This window comes from Muscardinus avellanarius (genome assembly GCF_963383645.1).
Source record: "Muscardinus avellanarius genome assembly, chromosome: 19".
NCBI classification, from domain to species: Eukaryota; Metazoa; Chordata; class Mammalia; order Rodentia; family Gliridae; genus Muscardinus; species Muscardinus avellanarius.
In genome coordinates, this window is record NC_137805.1 from 50,101,832 (window position 1) to 50,126,798 (window position 24,967).

The following is a 24,967-nucleotide window of genomic DNA, read 5'->3' on the forward strand; positions in this document are numbered from 1 at the left end:
GATAGTTATGATATTACAAAAGTCCTGAATATTCATTAGAAAACCCAGAGGTTGAAAGGAAGAAGAAAAAAGAAAGAAAAAAAAAGAAAAAGCCAGGTCACAAAGGCTTGAGGTCCCTGCTGGCCCAGGGACAGATTCCTGTAGTGTCTAACATCGCAGTGAAAGTGATCTGCTTTCAAAAGGCAGAGCGATTCAGGGGAGGGTGGATGGGTTAGCAGAGACAAAGGCTCTCCCCTCTCCCGATTCAGTTTTGAGTAGGGCTTTTAATTTAACCCTAAGACATCTCTCATATTAGAGAATAATTCAGCCCTCAACAGCATCTCAAATCTGCTATGGCTTTGCAGCACAGCAGCAAGAATGTTCAATATATAATAGATAAAAATTTCATCCAAAAAAAATAATAAAATATTCTTGCAAACCCCACCCCAACACCAATTCCTATTCTAAAGTTAACCCATCACTGTGCTGTTATACTTGACAATATACTTCATGGGAAACCTATATCCAAAAGATTGAAACCAAATCTTCACCCCAAAACAAAAACAAAATGATTCATTTGAGGTTTATGGCATATAGTTTAGGTAAACACACATCTGAGAAGGGGAAGAGGAAATGGGAGTGTCGGAAGCAAAGCAGAGTGACGGACACATTCAGTCGGGTAGATGTTTATACAAAGAGTGTCATGGGACGTCAGAGAAAGCTCCGTATGGATCCATGTGCACGCGTCTGGAGGCACCAGATCCCTCCATGGCAGATCTGTTGGGGACAGAAAATCTGTGAGTTCCACAATCCCGTGTTCTTTGTGGGGGCAGCCACAACGCCATCTGCCATATCAAATCCCGTCCCCAATAACTGAGAGGTCTTACTGGGATCACACTTTGCTTCTAGCTAGAGAGCCAGATGGGCTCTGGCTAGATTCCCAGGTGAGCAACCTCACTGCTGCTGAAGCTGGTCCATGTGTTTCATTTTGCTCTTTTGCTGTTAACTGAGGTTAAGTTCAGCTTGCTGAGGACAGCAGGAGGGCTGGCCCATGCTGGTCACAGTACAGTTCCCCATTAACAGTGTCTCCAACTTGACAGCACACAGCCTGGCTCAACCAGGGGCTCAAAAACATCTTAATGAAGCTGGGCGTGGTGGAGCACGCTTGTAATCCCAGCATTTGGGAAGCTGCGACAGAATTGCAGTTCGTGGACAGCCTCAGCTACTACTTAGTAAGGCCTTTTGCAACTCAGTGAGACCCTGTTTCAAAAAATAAAGACTAAAAAATATGGCTGGGGGGGAGGGTATAGCTAGGAGGTAGAATACCCCTGGGTTCCATCCCCAGTACTGGAAAAAAAATCTTAATGTCTGGATCTCACCCCCAGTGACCGTGAGCAGAAGGAGCTAGACTAGGTATAGACCTCTCGGCAGACATAGGCTAAATGTCCAGAATTACCTCCTAGTAGGAGTGACAGGCAAAGAAGCCAGGGCTATCAAACCTGGCCAGGCTTGTATGACCTTGGTGTGTATTTACATGTACGTGCTCAAGCCATGGAGAAGATCACTGATCATGAAAATGTGCATGGTAGCACAACGCTTGTAATCCCAGCATTTGGGAGTCTGAGACAGGAGGATCCAGGTTTGCAGAGAGCCTCAGCTACTTAGTGAGGCCCTTTGCAAGTCAGTGAGACCCTGTTTCAAAATAATTTAAAAAAAAACAAAACAAAAAAAACAAAACAAACAAAAAAAAAAAAAACAGGGTTGGGGGAAGGAAGGAAGGAGTCTTACTTCAAGAACCTCCTGGCCAAGACAAGCTTCCAAGCAGCTCTCAAACAAAACAGTGCTTACCCAGTCCCTGGGTGTAGCCTCATGGTTCCAGGGGCAGAATGAATAGAAAAGCCTAGGCAAGTTGGAAAGAATCTGACAGCATTCATGTGTTTAATGATTCTAATATATATAGAAAACTGGACGTACCACTAGGCAATTCAATTTGGTTTCCAAATGAGGGTAGAAGAGTGGGTTCTGGTCCCACTTTGGACTACGTGGACATCCATCCAAAGGCCTTTAAGGAAGGCCTTTCTCCTGGAACTCAGTTTCCTCATCTGTTGCCTAGGAAGGCTGACTCAGGTCCCTAAGTCATATCCCAGGACTGTCCAATCTGGGTGCATCCTTTTACACCTGAGGGGCATCCTCTGGCCTCATCTTTTCACCTCACTCACTGTTAAGTTGGCCTGGAGTGTCCTGGGCTTGCTCCGAGGCCAGTGCACTGAGGCAGTAACACTTTCCTCGGATCATCTCACAGACAATGACTACAACTATATGGTCAAGAGAGCCAGACAAGTTAGATATGACGTTCGTGTGTTTTTCTTACCAGCTTCTAGAAACAGAGTGGAACAAAGTCATGGCTCTAGAAATTTGTTTCCAGACTCCATCCATCTCAGTTTTAGCTATTAAGCTACATATAAAAAGAATGCTTAAACAGCTGCCGCACCCATGATTTCACAAGAAAGCAAATGGGTTACCTTTCCTTGACCAACTCTTTTTTGGCCAAGGTACTGGGGATGGAACCTAGAGTCATTCTACCTCTGAGATACACCCCCAGACCCATTTTATTCTTTTATTTGGAAGCAGGGTCTAAGTTGTAGATGGCCTAAGTTGCTGATACTGGCCATGAACATGCAATCCTCCTGTCTCAGTCTCCCAAGCACTGGGATTACATCCATGCACCATCATGCTCAGCTGGGACCAACTTTTCTTTCCATTCAAGGCTACACCAATAAACACTGAAAAAATACCCAACTGGGCCTAATGAGAGAGGAGCAAGGTGGTTCCAAGCCTTCAGCACTGTTTCCTTACCCAACAACAGGGAGCTGAGAGAGGAGCCACTCTTGTCATTCCAGTTTTAGAAGCTCCACATCAAAGACGAGAGTGGCGTATGGTGGGATGATGCCTGGGTGTCCAGTGGCGCCGTAGGCATAGTCTGAGGAGATGGTCAGCTTGGCTCTCTGGCCCACACTCATCTGTGGAAAGAACAAGAAACACTGAGTCGGATGCACCTATGTCCACAGAGGAGAACTACTTTCCAAAGGTTCTCTGATCAGAATGGTGACTAGGACATTCTGGTGACCTTATAGCTGTTCAGGCTTTAAGCAGTACCCCTGATTCTATGAAGGAACTGAAAGTTGGCACCAGACTCCAGGGTCCCAGTGGCTGTTAAACTCCCCTCTTGACTCCACAAAGGTCAGGTCTCAACCTTTCTGTTTAAGACTTACTGATGGATGCTAGATAGGCAATAATCCTGAAAAGGACCATAGCCTCCCGTGGTATTCTGTGGAAGTAATTCTAGGAACACAGGGACAACAAAACTTGTGGATGCCATGTTCCTTAAGTAAAACATACTTGCATATAACCTATGCACATCATCCTGGATAGCTGAAATCACCTCTGTATTACTTATAATACCTACTATAATGCCAATGCTACAGTTTTGTTTACCTTATTGTTTAGGCCAAAATGACAAGAAAAAATACCCATGTATATTTAGAGCGGATGAAACTTCCATACCCTTTTTTGGTGGTACTGGGGATGGAAGCCAGAAGAATTCTATTTCAAAGCTATACCCCCAGCCCTATTTTCTTTTCAAACTCTTTATTTTCAAACAGAGTCTCACTGAATTGCAAAGGGCCTCATTAAATAGCCGAGGCTGTCCAAGAACCATGATCCTCCTTCTCAGCCTTCCAAAAGCTGGGTTTACAAACGTTCACCACCATGCCCAACCCGAGCTCTCTTTCTTTCTCTCCTTTTCTTTTCTTTTCTTTTCTTTCTTTCTTTCTTTTTTTTTTTTTTTTTTTTTTTTGCAGTACTGGGAATGGAACCCAGGGCATTCTACCTCTGAGCTACACCCCGAGACCTATTTTTTATTCTTTATTTTGAAACAGGGTCTCACTTGAGTTGCAAAGGGCCTCACTAAGTAGCTGAGGCTGTCCGTGGACCGCAATCCTCCTGTCTCAGCCTCTCAAATGTTGGGATTACAAGCGTGTGTCACCATGCCCAGCTTCTTTCTTTTTTTTAATGTGGTACTGGGGATTGAACCTAAAGGCATTCTACCTCCGAGGTATACTCCCGTGTACCCCCAGCCTTATTTATTTATTGTAGTACTGGGGATGGAACCCAGGGGCATTCTACCTCCAAGCTATACTCCCAGCCCTATTTTTTATTCTTTATTTTGAAACAGGGTCTTACTGAGTTTCAAAGGGCCTCAGTAAGTAGCTGAGGCTGGTGGCCACGAACCATGATCCTCCTGTTTCAGCCTCCCAAATGCTGGGATTACAAGCGTGGGCCCAGCTCCAATCCTATTTTATTTTAAAACAAGATCGCATTGTGTTGCAGAGGGCCTAAATTGTAGAAGCTGGCCATGTAGGTGAGATATTCCTGTCTTAGCATCCTAAATACTGGGATTAAAGGCATGCATCATCATGCCTGGCTCCCCTTAAATATTTCTGATCTGTAGCATATCCTATGTGCTATTTTGCACCCCCAGAAAACTATACTATCTGTTTTAAAGTTTCTCAGTGTGCATTTAAGAGTCTAAAAATGGAGAATACAGAAAACAGACTACTCGCAAACAAAACTTCATCTGTTTCCTTTCTTTTTATTTTGGCAGGACTGGGGTTGGAACCCAGGGGCATTCTATCTCCAAGCTATGCCCTAGTTTTATTTTTTGTTCTTTATTTTGAAACAGGGTCTCACTGAGTTGCAAAGGGCCTCACTAAGCAGCTGAGGCTGGCCACGAACCCAATCCTGTCTCAGCCTCCCAAGTACTGGGATTACAGGTTTTCACCACCACACTCATCTTACAAAGTACATTTTTCAGTTTCTAATCAACTGCTCAAATAAGTGTAAAATTCATTTCCTCAGACACTAACAGGTTTTCTGCTGTGTTTCCTTTACCTATTTTTAGTCTTAGTCTCCATGTATGAATTCCTGGCTGACCCAGCATGAGTAACAGTAACTGAAGAGCAGGCTGTGAGTAGTAACAAAGTTTCTAATGCAACTCTGAATTCATAATTCCCAGTGTTCCTCTCACAAACCAGGACATGTTGGATCAAGGTTTAGGTTAAAACCTTATGACTTTACCTAATGAAAATAATTATATACATACATACATACATACATACATACATACATACATACGGCCTCACTAAATAGCTGAGGCTGTCTGCGAACTGCAATCTTATTTCAGCCTCCTGAATGCTGGGATTACGTGTGCACCATCATGCCTGACTAATAATTATATTTTTTGACTCAGTAATTCTAGGACATTCTACGAACAACCCAAACATCCATCACGGGGAATGGTTTCATAGGCTTGTCTGCACCATGGATTAACCATTAGAAAGAATGCAGTAATCCCAGCATTAAGGAGAATAGCAGCTCATGGACAGCCTCAGCTACTTTAGTGAGGCCTTCTGCAACTTAGTGAGACCCTGTTTCAAAATAAAAAGTAAAAAATAGGGCAGGGTAGCTCGGAGGTTGAAGCTCCTGAGTTCTACCCCCAGACCCACAAAAAAATAAAATTAAATAAAATTAAAATAAAAATATAAAGGGAGGGAAGGTGTGTGTGGTTCTGAGGTAGAACATCCCTGGGTGGTCCAATACCCAGTATATCTATCTATCTATCTATCTATCTATCTCTCTCTCTCTCTCTCTCTCTCTCTCTCTCTCTCTCTCTCTCTCTCTCTCTCTCTCTCTCTCTCTCTCTCTCACACACACACACACACACACACACACACACACACACACACAAAATGTAGTAGTTTTTGTTGTTGTTGTTTTTTGGGGATGGTACTGGGGTTCCTGGAAGCCCTTCTACCTCCGGGCTACACTCCCAGACCTATTTTATACTTTTTTATATTTGGAAACAGGGTCTCTTAAGCCAACGCGGCTGGCTTCAAACCTGCATGATCCTCCTGTCTCTGCCTCCCAAGCGCAGGGATTACAAGCGTGCACCACCACGCCTGGCTAAAATGTAGTAGGTTTTAAATGTACTAACACAGAAAGACAACCCCCCCTCCTCAACAAAAAGGGAACTGCCAAATTGTTACTTGTAGTAGGATTCCATACCCATAGTAACAATGTCAAAGAAGAGGACAAGACAATCTCCCTTCCTCCTGTGCCTGTAACTCATTTGCTGAAGAAATATTCTGTGCAGTAGAGTTCAACAGAGTTCCCAGACTTCTCACAAGTGAAGGGCTTTGACTGACCCCACAGAACTGGGTCAGGGGGAGTCTGGGCATCTCCGGGGCTCCCGCCACGCTTTGTCAAGCCTGGGACTCAGTTAGGTTGATAACTTTATCTCCATGGCAGCCATAGCACTTGGGACACACAGCACAGTCATTGTCCTAATGCTGGAACAGTCACAGAAGATGGGCTGTGGTGTGGACAATGGTTGGCATGGGAGATGGGGAATGGGCCACAGACCCCAAAGCTGGCCAGATCACAGGGGACAGGGGCAAATGGTATAGTTGACAAGGTTTCCCCAGGGAAGCAAAACACAAAGGGGCCTCTTCCTTGTTCTGCCAACCCTCTCCCCTACAGAACAGAGACCTAGACAACCAGGAATGGGAAGGCTTAGCATTTCTGCAAATTAAGCAGTTTATTTAGAGATAAATCAGTGACACTTTACAAAGAAAGTAGAGCAATGTGTACTCTGGGGGAAAAATATGAATAGAAATCTTTTTTTCATCTTGGTTAAATTTCAAATTCTTTTTAGTGAGAGGAAAGAGAATAATTACCCATCGTACAGAGCCTAATTTTAAAGCTCCCTGAATCCGGGCCACTGTAAACACCTCTTTATTTACCTGGCTAAAACCAAGAAAAAAAAATCCTGGGCTTGATAAAAGTAGGGGCGGGCGGGGTGGGGGCAGAGTTCCTCCTGTCCTTTGAGAATTTTGTGGTATTGCAGTAACAAAAGCTATTTCCACAAATGGGGAGACAGGTAAGGAAACAAGACTCAAAACTAACAACATGACTGTCTTACTGAGTGTGAACTCTCAGAACTTGTCTACCTAAACTGATCAATAATAAGGGCCAGGAGTGGTGGCGCACGCTTGTAATCCCAGCACTTGGGAGGCTGAGACAGGAGGATCACGCAGGTTCAAAGCCACCCTCAGCTACTTAGTGAGGCTTTCAGCAACTTAGTGAGACTGTTTGCAAATAAAATATCAAATAGGTCTGGGAGTGTAGTTCAGGGGTAGAAAGCCCCTGGGTTCCACCCCTAGTACAACACACACACACACACACACACACACACACACACACACACACACGACAGTCCCCCTGGCCTGGTGGCACACACTTGTAATCCTAGCATTTGGGAGGCTAAAACAGGAGGATCCAGGTTTTTGGCCAGCCTCAGCTACTTAGTGAGGTCCTTTGCAACTCAGTGAGACATTGTTTCAAAATAAAGAATAAAAAATAGGGCTGGGCCAACATGCTTGTAATCCCTGTGCTTGGTAAACTGAGACAGGAGGATGGCATAGGTTTGAAGCCAGCCTCAGCTACTTAGTGAGGCTATCAGCAACTTAGTGAGACCCTGTTTCCAAATAAAATATAAAATAGGTGTGGGAGTATAGCCTGAGATAGAAAGCCTCTGGGTTCTACCTCCAGTACCACCAAAGGGGGGAAAAAAAAGACAGGGTTGGGGGTGTAGCTCAGAGGTAGAATGCCCCTGGGTTCCATCTGCCACCCCCACCCCCACCCCCCAAAAAAACAAGACAAGCTGGGTGTGGTGGCACACGCTTGTAATCCCAGTTTTTGGGAGGCTGAGACAGAGGGATTGCAGGTTTGTGACCAGCTTCAATTTAGTAAGGTCCTCTTTAACTTAGTGAGACTCTGTTTCAAAATAAAGAATAAATAAGGGCTGGGAGTAGAGCTTGGAAATGAAATGCCCCCGGGTTCCACCCCACTACTGAAAAAAAAAAAAAAAAAGACAAACACAAAACTATATGAAATACCATTTTTCACTCGTTATGTTGTCACAAAGTCAAAAATTTAAAAACAGTCCAAGCTGGTGGTGCTGGGAGGAGACAGCACCTTCCTAGCCTGTGGGTGGTAGTTTAACTAAAGTACAATTCCCACGAAAAAGCCAAGTACAGAACAATATGTGTGTGTGTAAAGGCAAAAAAAGGAGTATGGGTCTGTATATGATTAAAGAAATTGAAAGACACAACAATAAAGGAGTTTATAGGGTATTAGACAGATATAGTAGGTTGAGTACGAGACTTTTCACTTATGTCTTTTTGATTTTTGAGCCATATGAATGTGGTACCTATAAAAGCAACTTACAAGGTGGATACTAGAAAACAAAACAAAACAAATGAAAGCATACCTGGGCCACCCCTTCTTCCCAGCCTCGGATCACCTCCTGCTTGCCTAGCATAAATTTAAAGGGCTTGTTTCTGTCCCGAGAGGAATCAAATTTCTTTCCATCTTCAAGCATCCCTGTGAAAAAGGTCAGTTGTAACATGAGCAATGAGGAGAAATGACATGAGGCAAGTCAGAAAACAGCAGCAAAGACCCCATCAGAGCCAGGAGTGGCGGCGCATGCTTCTAATCCCAGCATTTGGGAAACTAAGATAGAATCGCAGTTCGAGGACAGCCTCAGCTACTTAGTGAGGCCCTTTGCAACTCAGTGAAACCCTGTTTCAAAATTAAGAATAAAGAATAGGGTTGGGGATGTAACTCGGAGGTAGAATGCCCCAGGTTACATCCCCAGTACAGAAAAAAAAAAAAAAAAAAAGGACCCATCAGAGATGAATGTGCTGAAGAGCTTGACAAGCTGTTCTAAGCCTGGGAGGAACTGCAGCACCTAGGGAGAATTTCCTGTGACCTCATTCGACTGCTACAGTGTTGGGGTTATCCCCCCAGCCCAGACCTGTGGGGCTCTTCCCCAGTGCCAAGCCACCAACTCAACCACAAAGGGACCTTGGGGCTCTAAGTTTACCTTGTTCCATGTAGGTGGGTAATAAAAACTCCTTCCTGCATGACTTTTTCAGCACCTTTAGGCTTAAAGTGTAAGAAACATTTTCACCCCCAAATTCCTGTTATCTTTTACATATAACATTTTCACCCCCAAATTCCTGTTATCATACACACACACACACACACACACACACACACACACACACACACACACACACACAGTTTTCCATTGTTTGCTTGTTCGTTCGTTCATTCATTCATTCATTCAGTGGTACTGGGGGTGGAACCCAGGGGCTTTCTACCTCTGAGCTATACTCCCAGACCTATTTCATATTTTATTTGGAAACAGGGTCTTACTAAATTTCTGAGAGCCTTACTAATTAGCTGAGGCTGGCTTTGAGCCTGTGCAGATCTTCCTGTCTCAGCCTCCCAAGCGCTGGGGTTACAAGTGTGCGCCACCACGCCTGGCTTCCATTGTTCTTTTGAGGCAAACCCCCTCCACACTGCCAGCCCCTGACTCCCACACTGCCAGCTGCTAAGTATGACTACATGCTGCTGCTCCCCAAGAGGAGGTAACTAGGGTCTTCTAGGGGAAGGAAGAACCCACTCAAAAACATGGAGTGGCAGGAGAAAGCAGGAGGGTGGCTTTCTCCAGCACTCTGATGCCATGTCTTATGCCAACAAGGAGCCTGGGCACAAAGCTGGGTCCTTGCAGGCCAGCTTTTGCACTGTCTTTATCCTCTTGGGAAAAGAAGACACCAAGCTGAGCTAAAGCAGAGAAACGACACTTGTGCAGCAATGCCCCAGAGTTCATCTGAAGCTCATTTCTTCAGACATGAACTCATTCAGTACTCTCCATAGCTTTGTGCTCATCTCATAGATAAGGAAACTGAGGCAGAGAAGTGAAATCACTTGCCAACGTGACAAAGTCAGCCTGTAAATCCAAACAGCATGTTCTTTCTGCTAGACTGATTTCCTAGATGCCAGGTAAGCCACAATGGCAGCCTCCATAAAAGAGGGGAACTCTAGAGATGGAGACCCAGAGTGAATGCCATGAGAAAGAGCAAAAGTTCTGTGACAGAACCTGTACCTCCCCTTTTCAAACACACCATCAGCACAGTTTTCTCCAGAAGCCACTGTCAGCCAGTTGACAGCTGACATAAAGTTCCTGAAACCACTCACACCAGAATCTCAGACAGGATGGAGACAGCCAGTTCTTGACATAACTGACACAAAACTGATTTTACTGGAGGCTGAGGGTGGCACTCTCAAAGGTCCTGAGCATGGTCCAGAAGACTCACAAAACAGAATCCTATTGTGTGGCATGTGAAGGAGCTTAGGGGAAAAGGGAAGCCCTGACAAAAGCCAGCCTCAAAACACCACCATGTGTAAGTAGGACGGGGAAGCAGAGGTAAACTGAGAGTGTTATCACAGCCACCATACTAGGTGGACTTTAACAAAAAAGGAAGTGGGGAGCCGGGCGTGGTGGCTCACGCTTGTAATCCCAGCATTCGGGAGGCTGAGACCAGAGAATCGCGGTTCACGGACAGGCTCAGCTACTTAGTGATGTCCTCCGCAACTTAGTGAGACCCTGTTTCAAAATAAAGAATAAAGGGGGTGGGGGGCAGGGGATGTACCCTGGAGGTCAAATGCCCCTGGGTTCCATCCCCAGACCTGCAGGAAAAAAAAAAAAAAAAAAGGAAGTGGGGGTGGGGGATGCTGTATTTCAAAGAGCAGGTGGGGAGGCAGATACCCAAGAAGACTAGGTACAGACAACGCATGCCGTAAGCAGAGGCCAAGAGAGGACAGGAATGAGGGCCCGTTCCCGCTCCAAGTCCATGCAGAAGCAGGGAATAGAACCCTAAACTGGTGTGTTGGGGTATACATTTAGTTCAATCCTTGATCAATACATAATCACCACCTGGTAAAAGAAATGACAAATGGCCAGGCATGGTGGCACAAGCTTTTAATCCCAGTACTTGGGAGGATAAAACAGGAGGATCACAGGTTCAAGGGCAGCTTCAGCCAAGTACCAGGACTCTCAACCACCTAGCAAGAATGTCTCAAAATAAAAAATAAAATAGAGCTGGGGGGTGCGACTTGGAGGTAGAATGCCCTTGGGTTCAATCCCGAATATCACACACACACACACACACACACACACACACACACACACACAAAAGGGGGGGGGAATGACAAATGGCAGGACTTAGTTTTCTATAAATAACAAGGAAAGAAATAGTCTTCAGCACCACAATACCCACAAGCTATGATTCTCAGAATTTTCTTTGGACAAGCAGGGACCCTTTCCATTCACCTTGGAACTGCTTTTAACAGAAGCAAAGAACCAACTCCCAGGCTCTGTAACCCAGCGAACTGGGGCCTGGCTCTAGCAAAAGGCTTTATTTAGCCAAACAGGGAATGTGAGTTGGGAAGGAGACCAATAACCAGAAATAGCCTCTTCCCGGTTTGTGCCCCTTCGAGCAGTCCTTGAGCTGGGGCTCAGCGATTCCTGAGCAGCCATGATAGAGAAGATGAGGAGGCACACTAGGAAAGAGCCTAGGGTGAAGGGCCTAGGGTGGAAGGGCAGCCTCTGGCCTGAGCTTGGCTTTCTGGACAAAAACACAGAGAGAAGCATGCCCTCGAACCATGGATGCAGCACACTGAGAGCAGAGCCTGCACTACTTCTGACTGAACTCTGACTTTCCAGAACAGCCCCACGCCAGCCTAGGGCATGAGTGGGAATCAACCGAGCCTTCTCCTGTGGCAGAGTTGATGTGGGGTGGGCACATGGTCCAATGTGGGCACTAGGATCTACTTAAGTCTAGGCACTACCTCACTTACTATGAATTTCTACCCGGACTCTTCCAGGAAAGTTCTGCCCCATTGGAAGACACACTCAAGAAAACGCTTAGCTGGGCGTGGTGACATATGTTTGCAATTCCAGTACTTGGGAGGCTGAGACAGGAGGATTACAGGTTAGCAGCCAGTCTCAAGCTACTGCATGAAGTCCTCCGCAACTTAGTGAGACCCTGTTTCAAAATAAAGAATAAAAAATTGGGCTGGGGGTTTAGCTCAAAGGTAGAACGCCCCTCGGGTTCAATCCCCAGTACAATTAAAAAAAAAAAAAAATCTCCTAAATAGGGCGTAGTGACACACATGCTTATAATTCCAGCTACTTGGGAGGCTGGGGCAGGAGGACCACAGGTTCAAGGCCATCTGGACAACTAAGTGAGATACCATCATAAAACAAAACAGAGCCAGGATCCCAGTACTTAAGAGGCTAAAACAGGAGGATTGTCAGGTTTAAGGACAGCCTTTGTTGCTTAAGAACAGCCTTTGCAACTTAGTGAAGCCCTCAGCAACTTAGTGAGACCCTGTTTTGAAATAAAAAATAAAGCCAGGCGTGGTGACACAAGCTTGTAATCCCAGCATTTGGGAGGCTGAGACTAGAGGATTGCAGTTCAAGAGCAGCCTCAGCTGTCCATGTGAGGCCCCTTGCAACTCAGTGAGACCCTCTTTTTTGTGTGTGGATCTGGGGATGGAATAAAGAGGCATTGGACCTCTGAGCTACACCCCCTGCCCTATTTTTTATTCTTTGAAACTGGGTCTCACTAAGTTGCGGAGGGCCTCACGAAGTAGCTAAGGCTGTCTGCAAACCGCTATCTTCTGGTCTCAAGCGTGAATAAAAAATAGGGCTGGGGAGCCAGGCGTGGTGGCACACACTTGTAATCCCAGCATTCGGGAGGCTGAAACAGGCTCATGGATAGCCTCAGCTACTTAGTGAGGCCCTCTGTAACTTAGTGAGACCCTGTCTCAAAATAAAGAATTAAAAATAGGGTTGGGGGTATAGCTCAGAGGTAAATGCCCCTGGGTTCCATCCCCAGTACTGCACAAAAATACATACATAAAAAATAAAAGAATAGGGCTGGGGGTATAGCTTGAAGGTAGAATGAACACCCAAGTTCAACTCCCAGCAATAAACACATAAATAAAAAAATATAAATAAATGGGTTGAGAGTATAAGCTCAGTGATAAGAGTGTTTGCCTACCATGCCATGTGTGAGGCTGTGGGTTCAAAACCTAGTACCAGCAAAAGAAAAAACTAGTGTTCTGAGGTGATTAAAATCTGCTTTGGCACAGGGTGTGGTGGTTTATGCTTAAAATCCCAGTACTTGGTAGGCTGAGGCAGGAGGATCACAGGTTAAAAGCCAGTTTCATCAATGTAGCAAGGTTCTCAGAAATCTAATAAGACCATGTTTCCAAATAAAGAAATAAAAAATAATAAATTGGCTGGGGGTGTAGCTTAGAGGTAGAATGCCTCTAGGTTTAATCCCCAGTGCAAAAAAAAAAAAAAAAAAAAAAAAAAAGTTTGATTTGGAGGAGTTTGAGGAGGGAGGAATGAACAGATGAAACACAAGACCCTTTTAGAGCAATGAAAATGATCTTTATGATACAGTAACAGCAGATATATGTCATTATACATTTGGCCAATCCCACAGAACATACATCACTAGGAGTGAATCCTAATGTAAACTATGGAACGTGGGTGATCATGATGTAGGCTCTTCAGCTTTAACAAATGTACCACTCTGGTGGAGGGTGCTGTTAATGGGAAGAAGGCTAACGCACGTAAGGCCAGGATGTATGAGAAATTTCTTGTATTTTCTTCTCAGTTTTGTTGAGAATATAAAACTGCTTTAAAAAATTGTTTTATTTAAAAACAAGTCTGTTTGCTTTGTGTTTTCAGTTACTCACAGCTGAATGCAACCTCAGTGATAGGTATGAGGTAAGCCTTTTATGATGTTCTTAGCATACCCTTGAGTATGCCATGAGGTGAGTATCAAAGAAATGGAACTCAATAACCAAGACAACAAGAGCTATCATTGATCTGTTGATAACCCTTCCAGTGTTTTATGCCAAGACCTAACAGACACATCTACATTTTGTGTGTGAATGATCAAAACAAAACTTACAAGCCGGGTGTTGTGGCACACGCTTGTAATCCCAGCATTTGGGAGGCTGAGACAGGAAGATCCAGGTTCGAAGACAGCCTCAGCTACTACTTACTGAGGCCCTTTGCAACTCAGTGAGACCCTGTTTCAAAATAAAAGAGTACTGCTGGAAGTGGTGGCAAACACTTGTAATCCCTGTGCTTGGGAGGCTGAGACAGGAGAATTGCACAGGTTGGAAGCCAGCCTCAGCTACTTAGTGAGGCTCTCAGCAACTTAGACCCTATTTCCAAATAAAATATAAAATAGGTCTGGGAGTCCGGGCGTGGTGGCACACACTTGTAATCAATCCCCGCATGTGGGAGTCGGAAAAAGGAGGATCATGCAGGTTCAAAGCCAGCCTCCACTGGCTTAAGAGACCGTTTCCAAATAAAAATTATAAAATAGGTCTGGGAGTGTAGCTCAGAAGTAGAAGGCCCCTGGGTTCCATCCCCAGTACCACAAAAAAAAAAAAAAAGTCTGGGAGTATAGCCCAGAGGTAGAAAGCTCCTGGGCTCCACCCCCAAAGCCCCTGGTTCCACCCCCAGTACCACCAAAAATAAGCAAATAAATAAATACATAAGTACTAAAAAATAGGGCTGGGGGTGTACCTCAGAGGTAGAATGTTTCTCAGTTCCATCCCTAGTACCATCCCCAGTACCGCAAAAAAAAAAAAAAAACTTATAATAGCTTCCATATGTGATACACTTCTCATTTTTAAAAAGAATCTGATTGTGGCCCACTAAATTTATTTCATAATACATAAATGAGCTGTAACCCAGTTTTAAAAATATAGAATATCTAGAAAATTATCCTATTTCTTGTCAAATCTGAACATGGTCTTAAGCCTGGTCAAGACCATATTTTGATTGTAAGGAAAAATCACAAGGTACAGAGACAGACTCCCTACACTTTAAATTCCAATCAAATACAGTGCTGAGCCTGGTATCATAGTGCATGCTTGTAATCCCAGTAATTGTGAGGCTGAGACAGGAGGATCACAGATTCATAGCCAGCCTCAGCTACTTAGTGAGACTCTTTTTAAAAATAAAGACTAAAGCCAGGTGTGGTAGCCCATGCTTGTAATCCCAGTACTTGATAGGCTGGGACAGGAGGATCGCACAGGTTCGATGCCAGCCTCAGCTACTTAGTGAGGTTCTCAGCAACCGTAGTAAGACCCTGTTTCAAAATAAAATATAAAATAGGTCAGGTGTATAGCCCGGACGTAGAGGCCCCTGGGTTCCATCCCCAGGACCACACAAAAAATTCATAAATAAATATAAAAAAAGAATAAAAATAAAGGGCGTTGTGGTGCATGCTTGAAATCCCAGCATTCAGGAGGCAGAAACCGGAGAATTGCTGTTCACAGACAGCCTCAGCTACTTAGCAATGCCCTTCACAACTCTGAGACCCTGCTTCAAAAAATAAAAAGACTAAAAAATAGGACCAGTGTGTAGCTTGGAGGTAGTACTATCCCCAGTACTACAAACAAACAAAGCAGTGTTCAGCACTACCTTCAGAAGTTCCATGCATACGCTACTTGGCCTGAGGTGAGATGCTTCGACTATGACTGGCGCCAGGCAGGAAGCACAAGGTGAGTCAGAGTCTCCACCTGCTTCTGAGCCAGCCTGGAAGTGAATGCAGATTGTGGGTCTGTGAAGATGTCTAACTCCTGCTTTCTTAAGCTTATGTGAGAAAATGAGGGGCGAAGCCTCTCCCTATTATCTCAGGAAATAAGGCCAGGAAGCAGAATCTTTGCCTAGGATCCTTTTTCTCCTATAATGAGATGTTATCTCTAGAAGAGTTGACATGAGCCTTGCTTCAGCTCTTCAGGCCAGTCACTGTCAACTTCCTATACTTCTTCAAGGAGGGAATTTCCTATAATCCAACTCCAAAAGCTAAAAGACATTCCAAAAGATGAGCAAGGTGACTGAATGGGTACCACACACCTGACACAAGTTATAGGAAGAGATACCGGAAGGTTTCCCCAATGGGAGGAACAAAAGTGGCAGTGTATGTTAAGAGGCAGGAATGAGCAAGCCTCTACCTTTCTGGAATGGGAATTATGCTGATCAGCTCTGGTTGCAGGGAAGAAGAGAAGCAGGCAGTGAAAACAGGTGCAAGGGCTTCTGTTTTCAGCCAAGATACAGGAAAAGATTCAAATTTATCCTTGAAACAACCAAAGAGCCCCCCAAAAGCCAAGAAAAAACCTAAACAAGACCCTAACAATAGTTTTAATATATTATGGACACCTGTAATGAAGGACATCAATTGCTGAGAGTGGAATTAAAAAAGCAAGTATACAATTGCTCCAGTTAACATCCTTGGGAGCTTACAGCATTAGGACAACACCATGGAGATGCTCCTCCCTGAATATTTAGCATCATGCCTGAGAAGACTACTGGAGGTCAGGGGGGAAAAACACTCAAAAGGTTTAGGAAGGAAGCCAAGTGCTCACACAGGGCAGGATTAGTGCCTGTTTCCACTAGCCAAACTGGAGAAACTCCTAGTTCATGAAGCACTGAGGGGACGTTCAAGACCTCACCACTAGAGTGGAATCGGTCCTGAATTGGGCATTGCTCCACACCTATCTAACAAATCCGCAAAAGCAAGTTCCAAAGGACCAAAACACTTCCTAGGAACTTAACTGCTTCTCAGAAGGAAACTCAACAGGATCTACAGGACTAAAGATATCTAGCACTCCAAAAGGTAAAATGCATAATACCCAAAGAGGCAGAAAAACATAACCTACAATGAAGAGAAACTGGTAGAGAAGGACAATTAAGACTTAAGTTTCCAGAGAAGAGAATTAAATATATGAGACAAAAAAATAGACTGGGCTGAAACATCTGGATATGCATATAGAAAAAAACAAAAACTTAGGATTCATAGTTTATACCATTATCAATTAAAAATGATCATAGGCCTAATGTAAATACTAGGCCTATAACTTAGAAGAAAACAAGAAAAAGATCCTTATAATTGTAGGTTAAGCAAAGATTTCTGAGTTATGATGTCAAAAAGTACAACCCATATAAGAACACTGTTAAAAGAGAATAAAAAAAAAAAGTCAAAGACTGGGAAAAATTTTGCAAAACATACATTTGATAAACAACTTACATCCAGAATATATATAAAAAAAAAAACTATCAAAATTCTACAATAAGCTTGTAATTCCAGCATTTGGGAGGCGGAGACAGGAGGATCACAGCTTATGGCCAGCCTCAGCTACTTAGTGAGGCTCTTTGCAACTCAGTGAGACCCTGTTTCAAAATGAAGAATAAAAAACAGGGCTGGGGGTGTAATTCGGAGGTAAAATGCCCCTGGGCTCCATCCCCAGTACCACAAGAAAAGAAAGAGAAAGAGAAAGAAAGAACGAACAACTCAATTAAAGGAAAGGCTTAAATATTTCATTGAAAAAGATGTATTCACTGGGCGTGGTGGCGCACAGCTTGTAATCCCCACCCTTGGAAGGCTGAGACAGGAGGATCACACAGGTTCAAAGCCAGCCTTAGCTACTTAGTGAGACTCTCAGCAACTTAGTGAGACCCTGTTTCCAAATAAAATGAAATTATAATATAGGTCTGGGAGTGTAGCCCGGAGGTTCAAAGCCTCTGGGTTCCACCCCCAATACCACCACCCCCCCAACAAAAGAAAGAAAAAGATGTATTTGAGCTAGGTGCGGTGGCACGTGCTTGTAATCCCAGCATTTGGGGATCTGAAACAGGAAGATAAGGGTTTGCAGGCATCCTCAGCTACTTAAAGAGGTTCTTTGTAACTCTGTCAGACCCTGTCTCAAAATAAAGAATAAAAAATAGGGATGGGGTGTAACCCCTGGGTTCCATCCCAGTACCCCCCCACACACAAAGATGTGTATGAATGGCAAGCAGCACAAGAAGGATGAAAACTAAGACTCAAAAGCTGAATACATCAGGTGGATAGTGAGGATGTGAAGCAACTCAACTTCTCATTCACTGCTGGTGAAAACACAGAATGGAGCAATCACTGTGGAAAAAGCTTGGGAGTTGAAGTTAAACATACTCTTCCCATATGATTTTATTACTGGAAAGGACAGACTATGTCCATATAAAGACTTACACACAAAAATGTTCAAAGCAAGTTTATTTGTAATAGCCAAAACTAGGAACCAATCCAAACATCTACCAATTGGTGAATAATCATACATAAAGTATAACCATACACAGAAACCATACATAGAAAATATTCAGCAATAAAAAGGAACAAAGTATTGGTACATGGAAGACATAGATGAATCTCAATAGTTATGCTGAGTAAAAGATGCCACACTAGAATATGTACTGCATGGTTCCATTTATATAAAACTGTAGGAAATACAAACTAATATTGATTGACAAAAAAAAAAAAAAAAAAAAGCACACCAGCAGCAGCTGGGGAAAGGTAAAGAGTGGGGACTTTATTTATTTATTTGCGGGTTTGTGGATAGTACCCAGAGGCATTTTACCTCTGAGCTACACCCCCTGCTCTATTTTTTAATTCATTTTGAAACCGGGTCTCACTGAGTTGCAGAGGGCCTAAGTAGCTGAGGCTGTGCGCGAACCGCAATCCTCTGGTCAGCCTCCAGAATGCTGGGATTACAAGCGTGCGCCACCACGCCCGGCTAGGAGTGGGGACTTTAAAGGGAACAAAGAAACACCAAAACGTTATGAAACTGTATATGTAAAGTTTACTGATTGTCAATTATACTTCCAACAAAACTTTTTTTTGTGTGTGGGTCTGGGGATGGAACCCAGGGGCATTCTATCTCCAAGCTACACCCCCAGCCCTATTTTTTCTTCTTTATTTTGAAACAGGGTCTCACTAGCTGAGGCTAGCAGCGAATCATGATCCTCCTGTCTCAGCCTCCCAAATGGTGGGATTAAGCGTGCGCCACCACGCCCAGCTCCCAACTTTAAAAATAAAAAAAGTAAATAGTGCTGGGCGTGGTGACAAACTGCTTGTAATCCCAGCATTTGGGAGGCTGAGACAGGAGGATCAGGGTTCGAGACAACCTCAGCTATTTAGTGAGGCCCTTTGCAATTCAGTGAGACTGTTTCAAAAAATAAAGAAATCGCTGGGTGTGGTGGAACACGGTTTGCACACGCTTATAATCCCAGCGCTTGGGAGGCTGAGACAGGAGGATTGCACAGGTTTGAAGCCAGCCTCAGCTACTGAGTGAGGCTCTCAGCAACTTAGTGAGACCCTGTTTCCAAATAAAATAGAAGATAGGTCTGGGAAGATAGCCCGGAGATAGAAAAGTCCCTGGGTTCTACCCCCAGTACCACAAAAATAAAGAAAGAATAAAAAATACGGCTGGGGGTGTAGCTCAGAGGTAGAATGCCCCTGGATTCCATCCTCAGTATCACCAAAAAACAAACAAACACCTAAGGAGTGATATTTATGAAATTCCTGCCTATGCTTAGTTCCTATATCCACCCTGTAATGGATAAAAAGTGACTGGGGCTTGGTGGTACACGCTATAAATCCAGTACTTGGGAGGCTGAGACAGGAGGAGTGCAGGTTCACAGACAACTGCAGCTACTTAGTGAGGTCCTCTGCAACTTAGTGAGACCCTGTTTCAAATAAAGAATAAAAACTAGGGCTGGGAGTATGGCTCGGAGATAGAATGCCCCTGGGTTCCATCCTCAGTACCACAAAAACAAAACAAAAGCTTCCTCTGTGGGGAGGGAGCAGGTAAAGCATACAGCAGTTGTTCCAATATTAACTCCGGAGGTCTCTGTGCCAGTACCTGGAGCTCTTGAGCAGTTATGCCACCTCGAAGTTAGTGCCATAATTTCCTAGAGAAGGCATGCTCTGGAGGTAGCAACTGAGGCTATAGTTCAAACATGACACCTGGCTTTTTTTTTTCTTTTTTTTTTGTGTGGCGGTACTGGGGATGGAATCCAGGAGCATTCTATCTCCGAGCTACGCCCAGCCCTATTTTTCATCATTATTTTGAAACAGGGTCTCACTGAGTTGCAAAGGACCTCACTAAGTAGCTGAGGCTGTCCCTGAACCATGATTCTCCTGTCTCAGCCTCCCAAATACTGGGATTACAAGTGTGTACCACCACTTCCTAGAAGAAGGGGGGGGCGGTATTGGGAATTGAACCCACAAAAATTCACCTCTGAACTACACCCTCCCCAATTCTATTTTACTTTACTTTTTTATTTTGAAACAGTCTCACTAAGTTGCAGAGGATCCCACTAAATCCCTGAGGCTGGTCATGAACCCGAGATCCTTCTTTCTCAGCCTCCCACTACTAGGATTATAGGCATGTACCACCAGGCCTGACTTTTAATTTGAAACAGGACCTAAGTTGTTGAGGGCCTCAAACCTGCTATCCTCTTGCCTCAGCCTCCCAAGTACTGGGATTATAGGCACGTGCAAGAACTTCCATATTCTTGATTTCAAGAATGCAGTTTGAGGCTACAGATCTAACTCAGCCCTCTGCACTCACAATGCTGGCATTCATGAGTACTTTGAATTTGCTTCACTTGCATATTTACAAACTAGCAGGACAAGCAGGAAGCTTCATATTTAGAGCTTCTTCCCTATACTGGTAGGAAGAATCTGAGGAGTAATCCCAGAATTGTGCAATCTCTGCTTTCTGTACCTTTAAGCTACTAATCAGTGAGAAAACTGAAAATTGGGGTGTCTAGTTAAAAGCACAAGACTGAAAAGAGTAAAAGCTCCAGCTGCAGGCAGAGTTGATGTCACCTTTACCTGGGTCTCCTCCCAAACTGTATAGCTGTGAACTAGGCAAGAACCACACTCAAATCCCTGGTGGGAAGATTAAACAAAAAGTAATGATAACACACACACACACACACACACACACACACACACACACACACACACACCTCAAGTCTCTCTTCTCCACAGCAGTGGGTTCTTTCTTGCTGCTTATCTGGGTGAGCATGCTCTTGAAGGAATCTGCAGAGAGACCTGGCCAGCAGTTGCTGGGCAGGCAAAGTGCCCCAGACTTTGTTCCTGGTGCTCAGCTCACATCAGAGAATTAATGGTTGAGACCCAAGACTGAGACTCAAAAGACTCATGGGGACCACTGCGTTATTATTTCACTAATCACTCAAGAGAAACAGAGGCAGTTCCAGTGCACTCTGCTTTGTGGAAGGCAGAATCCCCGTACGGGTAAAAGGTGACTGAAAGCCCCTGCAGGAAAAGCTCTGTTCACAGTGTGGTGCACAGCTGCTCAGCAACCTGTGCAGGTTTTCAAAGGCAGCATTAGTTACAAGGGCCCAAATATGAAAAGTTTTAAAGACTACACCTAAATCAAACAATAACAACAAAATAACACCACAGCCCAACCCCAAGTTCTTGCCATTTGCAGTTGGGAGAGGTTGAAAAGATTTCTACCTTCAACACACACACAGGAGTTTCTTAATAACCAGTGGACCTGTTGGAGGGAAAGAGAGTTAAGCTGAAGACACACTTTCCTGCAGAAAATTTGCATCTGGAGCCACTTAGACCCTTCCCATACGGATGCAATGCTTGAGACCTACTGGCTTAGCTGTTTTCCTTCCCTCTTGTTTTTTTTTTTTTTTCCAGTACTGGGAATAGAACCCAGGGGCATTCTACCTCAGAGCTACACCCCCAGCCCTACTTCTTCTTTCTTCTTTATTTTCAAACAGGGCCTCATTAAGTAGCTGAGGATGTCTATAAACCCAGATCCTCCTGTCTCAGCCTCCCAAATGCTGGGATTACAAGTGTGCGCCACCACGCCCAGCCGTTTGCTTTCCCTCTTACTAGACACACAAACTCCCTGAATCACCCTTTACTTACCTATTTATTTATTACTTATTTTCTGGTGGGGACTGAAGCCATGGGTGTTCTGTGAGCTACATCCTCAAGCCCTATTTTCTTTTTTACTTTAAAACAGGCTCTTGCTAAATTAACATGCTCTGGTCTCAGCATGGGCTTATGGGATTATGGGCCTGTATCACCAACCTTGAGTCAGAAAAACCTACTGTCTACATAATAACTAAACCTGCAATGGTGAAGAAAGCGCTCTTCCGCCTCACACCTTCATGAGTTTTACCAACAGGGGCAGCTATATTTGCTTCCAAACCCATTCACGTCAGCTATGCTAACTGTGTACAGATGACATAATTAAACAGCATGTAAATCAATGAAATATGAGTCTGACTAAAAAGAGTAGTCCCAGCTGACTGTCTGGAGAGACTCAATACAAGCAAATCCCTAAATAATATGGCTAGCTAATAAGTGCATAGGATACCACCGAATGTATACAGAAGTAAGTCTTAAAAATCTGGGAAGTGAGCTGGGCGTGCTGGCATGAGCCTGTAATCCCAGTACTTTGAGAGGCTGAGACAGGAGAATTGAAGGTTTGCAGGTAGCCTCAGCTACTTAGGGAGGCTGATGCAACCCAGTGAGACCATAGTTCAAAATAAAGAAAAAAATAAGGCCAGGGGTGTATCTCAGAGGTAGAGTGCCCCTGGGTTAAATCCCCAATAACCACCCCCCACACACACACACTCTCTCTCACACACACAAAAATATGGAAAGGTATGGTATTTACATGATCTCTCACAACAGTACTTCTCTACTAAAAAAAAAGAAAGAAAGAAAGAAAGAAAGGAAGAAAAGATGGTGCCTATAATCCCAGTACTTGGGAGGCTGAGACAGGAAGATCTTAGGCTCAAAGACAACCTCAGCAATGTAGCAAGACTCACAGTAACCGAGACTATTTAAAAAAATAATAATAAGCCAGGCACGCTAGTGCATGCTCATAATTCCAGAACCTGAAAGGCTGAGGACAGGAGGATCACAGGTTTGTGGCCAGCTTCAGCAACTTAATGAGACCCTATTTAAAAAAAAAAAAAAAAGGTAAAATGTCGGGCATGGTGGCGCACGCTTGTAATCCCCACGCTTGGGAGGCAGAGACAGGAGGATCTCGCAGGTTCAAAGCCAGCCGTGCTGGCTTAAGAGACCCTGCTTCCAAATAAAAAAAGTATAAAATAGGTCTGGGAGTGTAGCCCGGAGGTAGAAGGGCTTCCAGTAACCCCAGTACCACCAAAAAAAAAAAAAAAAAAAAAAAAGGTAAAATAGGGCTGGGGGTGTAGTTCTGAGTAGTAGTAGTAGTAAGTTCTGAGTAGTAAAATAGGGCTGGGGGTGTAGTAATTTCCTTGAATCCCCACTACCATACACACTAAAAATAACAATAGGCCAGGAGTGTGAAGATAGAATGCCTCTGGGTTCAATCCCTAGTACAAAAATTTTTTTTAAAAAGTTTAAAATAAAGCCTTTTAAGATCAATGTATCAACCACCTAATTATCCCAATCATGATAGGTGACAAGGAATTTTTGCAGTTTGGTACACGAAAGGTATTAACTAAAAGTTTATTAAGGTGCCAGGCATGGTGGTGCATGCTTGTAACCCCAGTACCGGGGAGGCATAGAAACAAGGACTGGGATTCTGAGAACTCCTTGTCAGTGGTACAACCAAAGGTCAAGTGCCTATTCATCCCACCCCCCAACTATCATTTTCAAACTGAGTACAATCATCTTTCCTACCTGCAGTATTCTAACCTTTGGCTAAACCCCTATAGATGTTATGGCCAAAGATCCATTTTCAAAGGCAAGGCCAATGACAGACGCACACACAGACTCCCAGCAGCAATACGAAGAACACAGACCTCGACACATACCCTTGGGGAGAGGGGGACTATTCAGCACAGCTGGCTGGAAGTAGTAGAAATACACGTTTTCTATAGGGCATAATGACTAATGGCACGAGTCATGGTCCCTGCTCCAGACTATTATAATTTCCTCCCTGCTTCTGTTTTTGTTTTCTTGCAGTCCAAACTTGATATGGCAGACAGATACACTTTAATATACAAGTCAGACCTTATTACTCCTTTGCTAAAATCTTCCTTTGGCTCCCCATCTCATTCAGAAAAAAGGTTTTAAGTCCTTGAAATGGCCTATAGGAATATAAGGCTGCCACCCCATCCCCACCACCTCTTTAACCTCAACCTCTGACCATGCTCATACCCACGAAGTCTTAAGTCTTATAGATATAGGCTGCTTAGCCTTATAGATATACATGATAGATATAACCCACAGACAGAGGTTTACCAATCACCAAACACAGAGGCTTCCGCTTGCTCCCAACACTTTCCCTGAGTAACTGAAGGATGGCTTTGGTGTACTGATCCATGTGTGCAGCGGATGTAAGCAGAGGGAGTGGTCACAATTTTATTAATCCACAGGGACTGAGTAAAGTCCAATAAATTATAAATACTGTCTTTCTCATTCTAATCTAAAGGAAATAGAAATATCATGTCAATCATAACTGGAATGTGGGCTTTGTCTGGCATTGGGGTCTAATGCCAGGTCCTTACTGGCCACTCAGTCATACCCCAGTGCATCAGTATTTTTTTTTCACATAAATCTTTTTTGCCAGGCATAGTGGCACATGCTTGTGATCCCAGTTCTTGGGAGGCTGAGACAGGAGGATTGCAGGTTCACAGCCAGCCTCAGCTTAGAGAGGGCCTCTGCAACTTAGTGAGACCCTGTTTCCAAATAAAGACTAAAAATCAGGGCTGTGCAACAATATTAAGCACTGACAGGGAGACCCTAGAGAACAACCGCAGTGGGGTTCTGGTCTCCTGGAATCTGGAGTCTGTTGGGGAAAAAGCAGATGTAACTACATGCAACCTCACTGTGATAAGGACTAAAAGAATGGATGAGTAAACCTTCTTGGAGAACTAAGAGGTATGTGTGTACACGTGTGGGGAAACAGGTGGACATGGTCCTCAGAGGTCAGCTTCTTAGAACTCAAAGCAGGGTAGAGAGAAAAAGATAAATTCTAATATGCGAACAGAATAACAAGGGCCGAAGGGTGTCACTTCTGTGACGCAAAACTTCCAGGCAGTACACTCACTGCACACTACCATGGAGTGTACACTGTCTCAGTGTCCTATTTATAGGACATTTTCCACCACTGATAATTC

At 44.1% G+C, this 24,967-nt stretch overlaps 1 protein-coding gene across 1 annotated transcript in view; it reads right to left on the reverse strand.

Annotated features, from left to right (window-relative positions):
• Nucleotides 1-722: 722 nt before the first annotated feature.
• FKBP1A (FKBP prolyl isomerase 1A) overlaps nucleotides 723-24,967 on the reverse strand; it is a gene marked incomplete at its 5' end in the record, with an annotated part of 29,918 nt that continues 5,673 nt past the window's right edge. Inside the window, 3 exons of the mRNA XM_080716065.1 lie at nucleotides 723-756; nucleotides 2,836-2,999; nucleotides 8,369-8,481. Of these exons, the coding sequence (XP_080572191.1) occupies nucleotides 2,871-2,999; nucleotides 8,369-8,481 (242 nt within the window). The 3' untranslated portion in view covers nucleotides 723-756; nucleotides 2,836-2,870. The remainder of the gene's footprint in view (nucleotides 757-2,835; nucleotides 3,000-8,368; nucleotides 8,482-24,967) is intronic.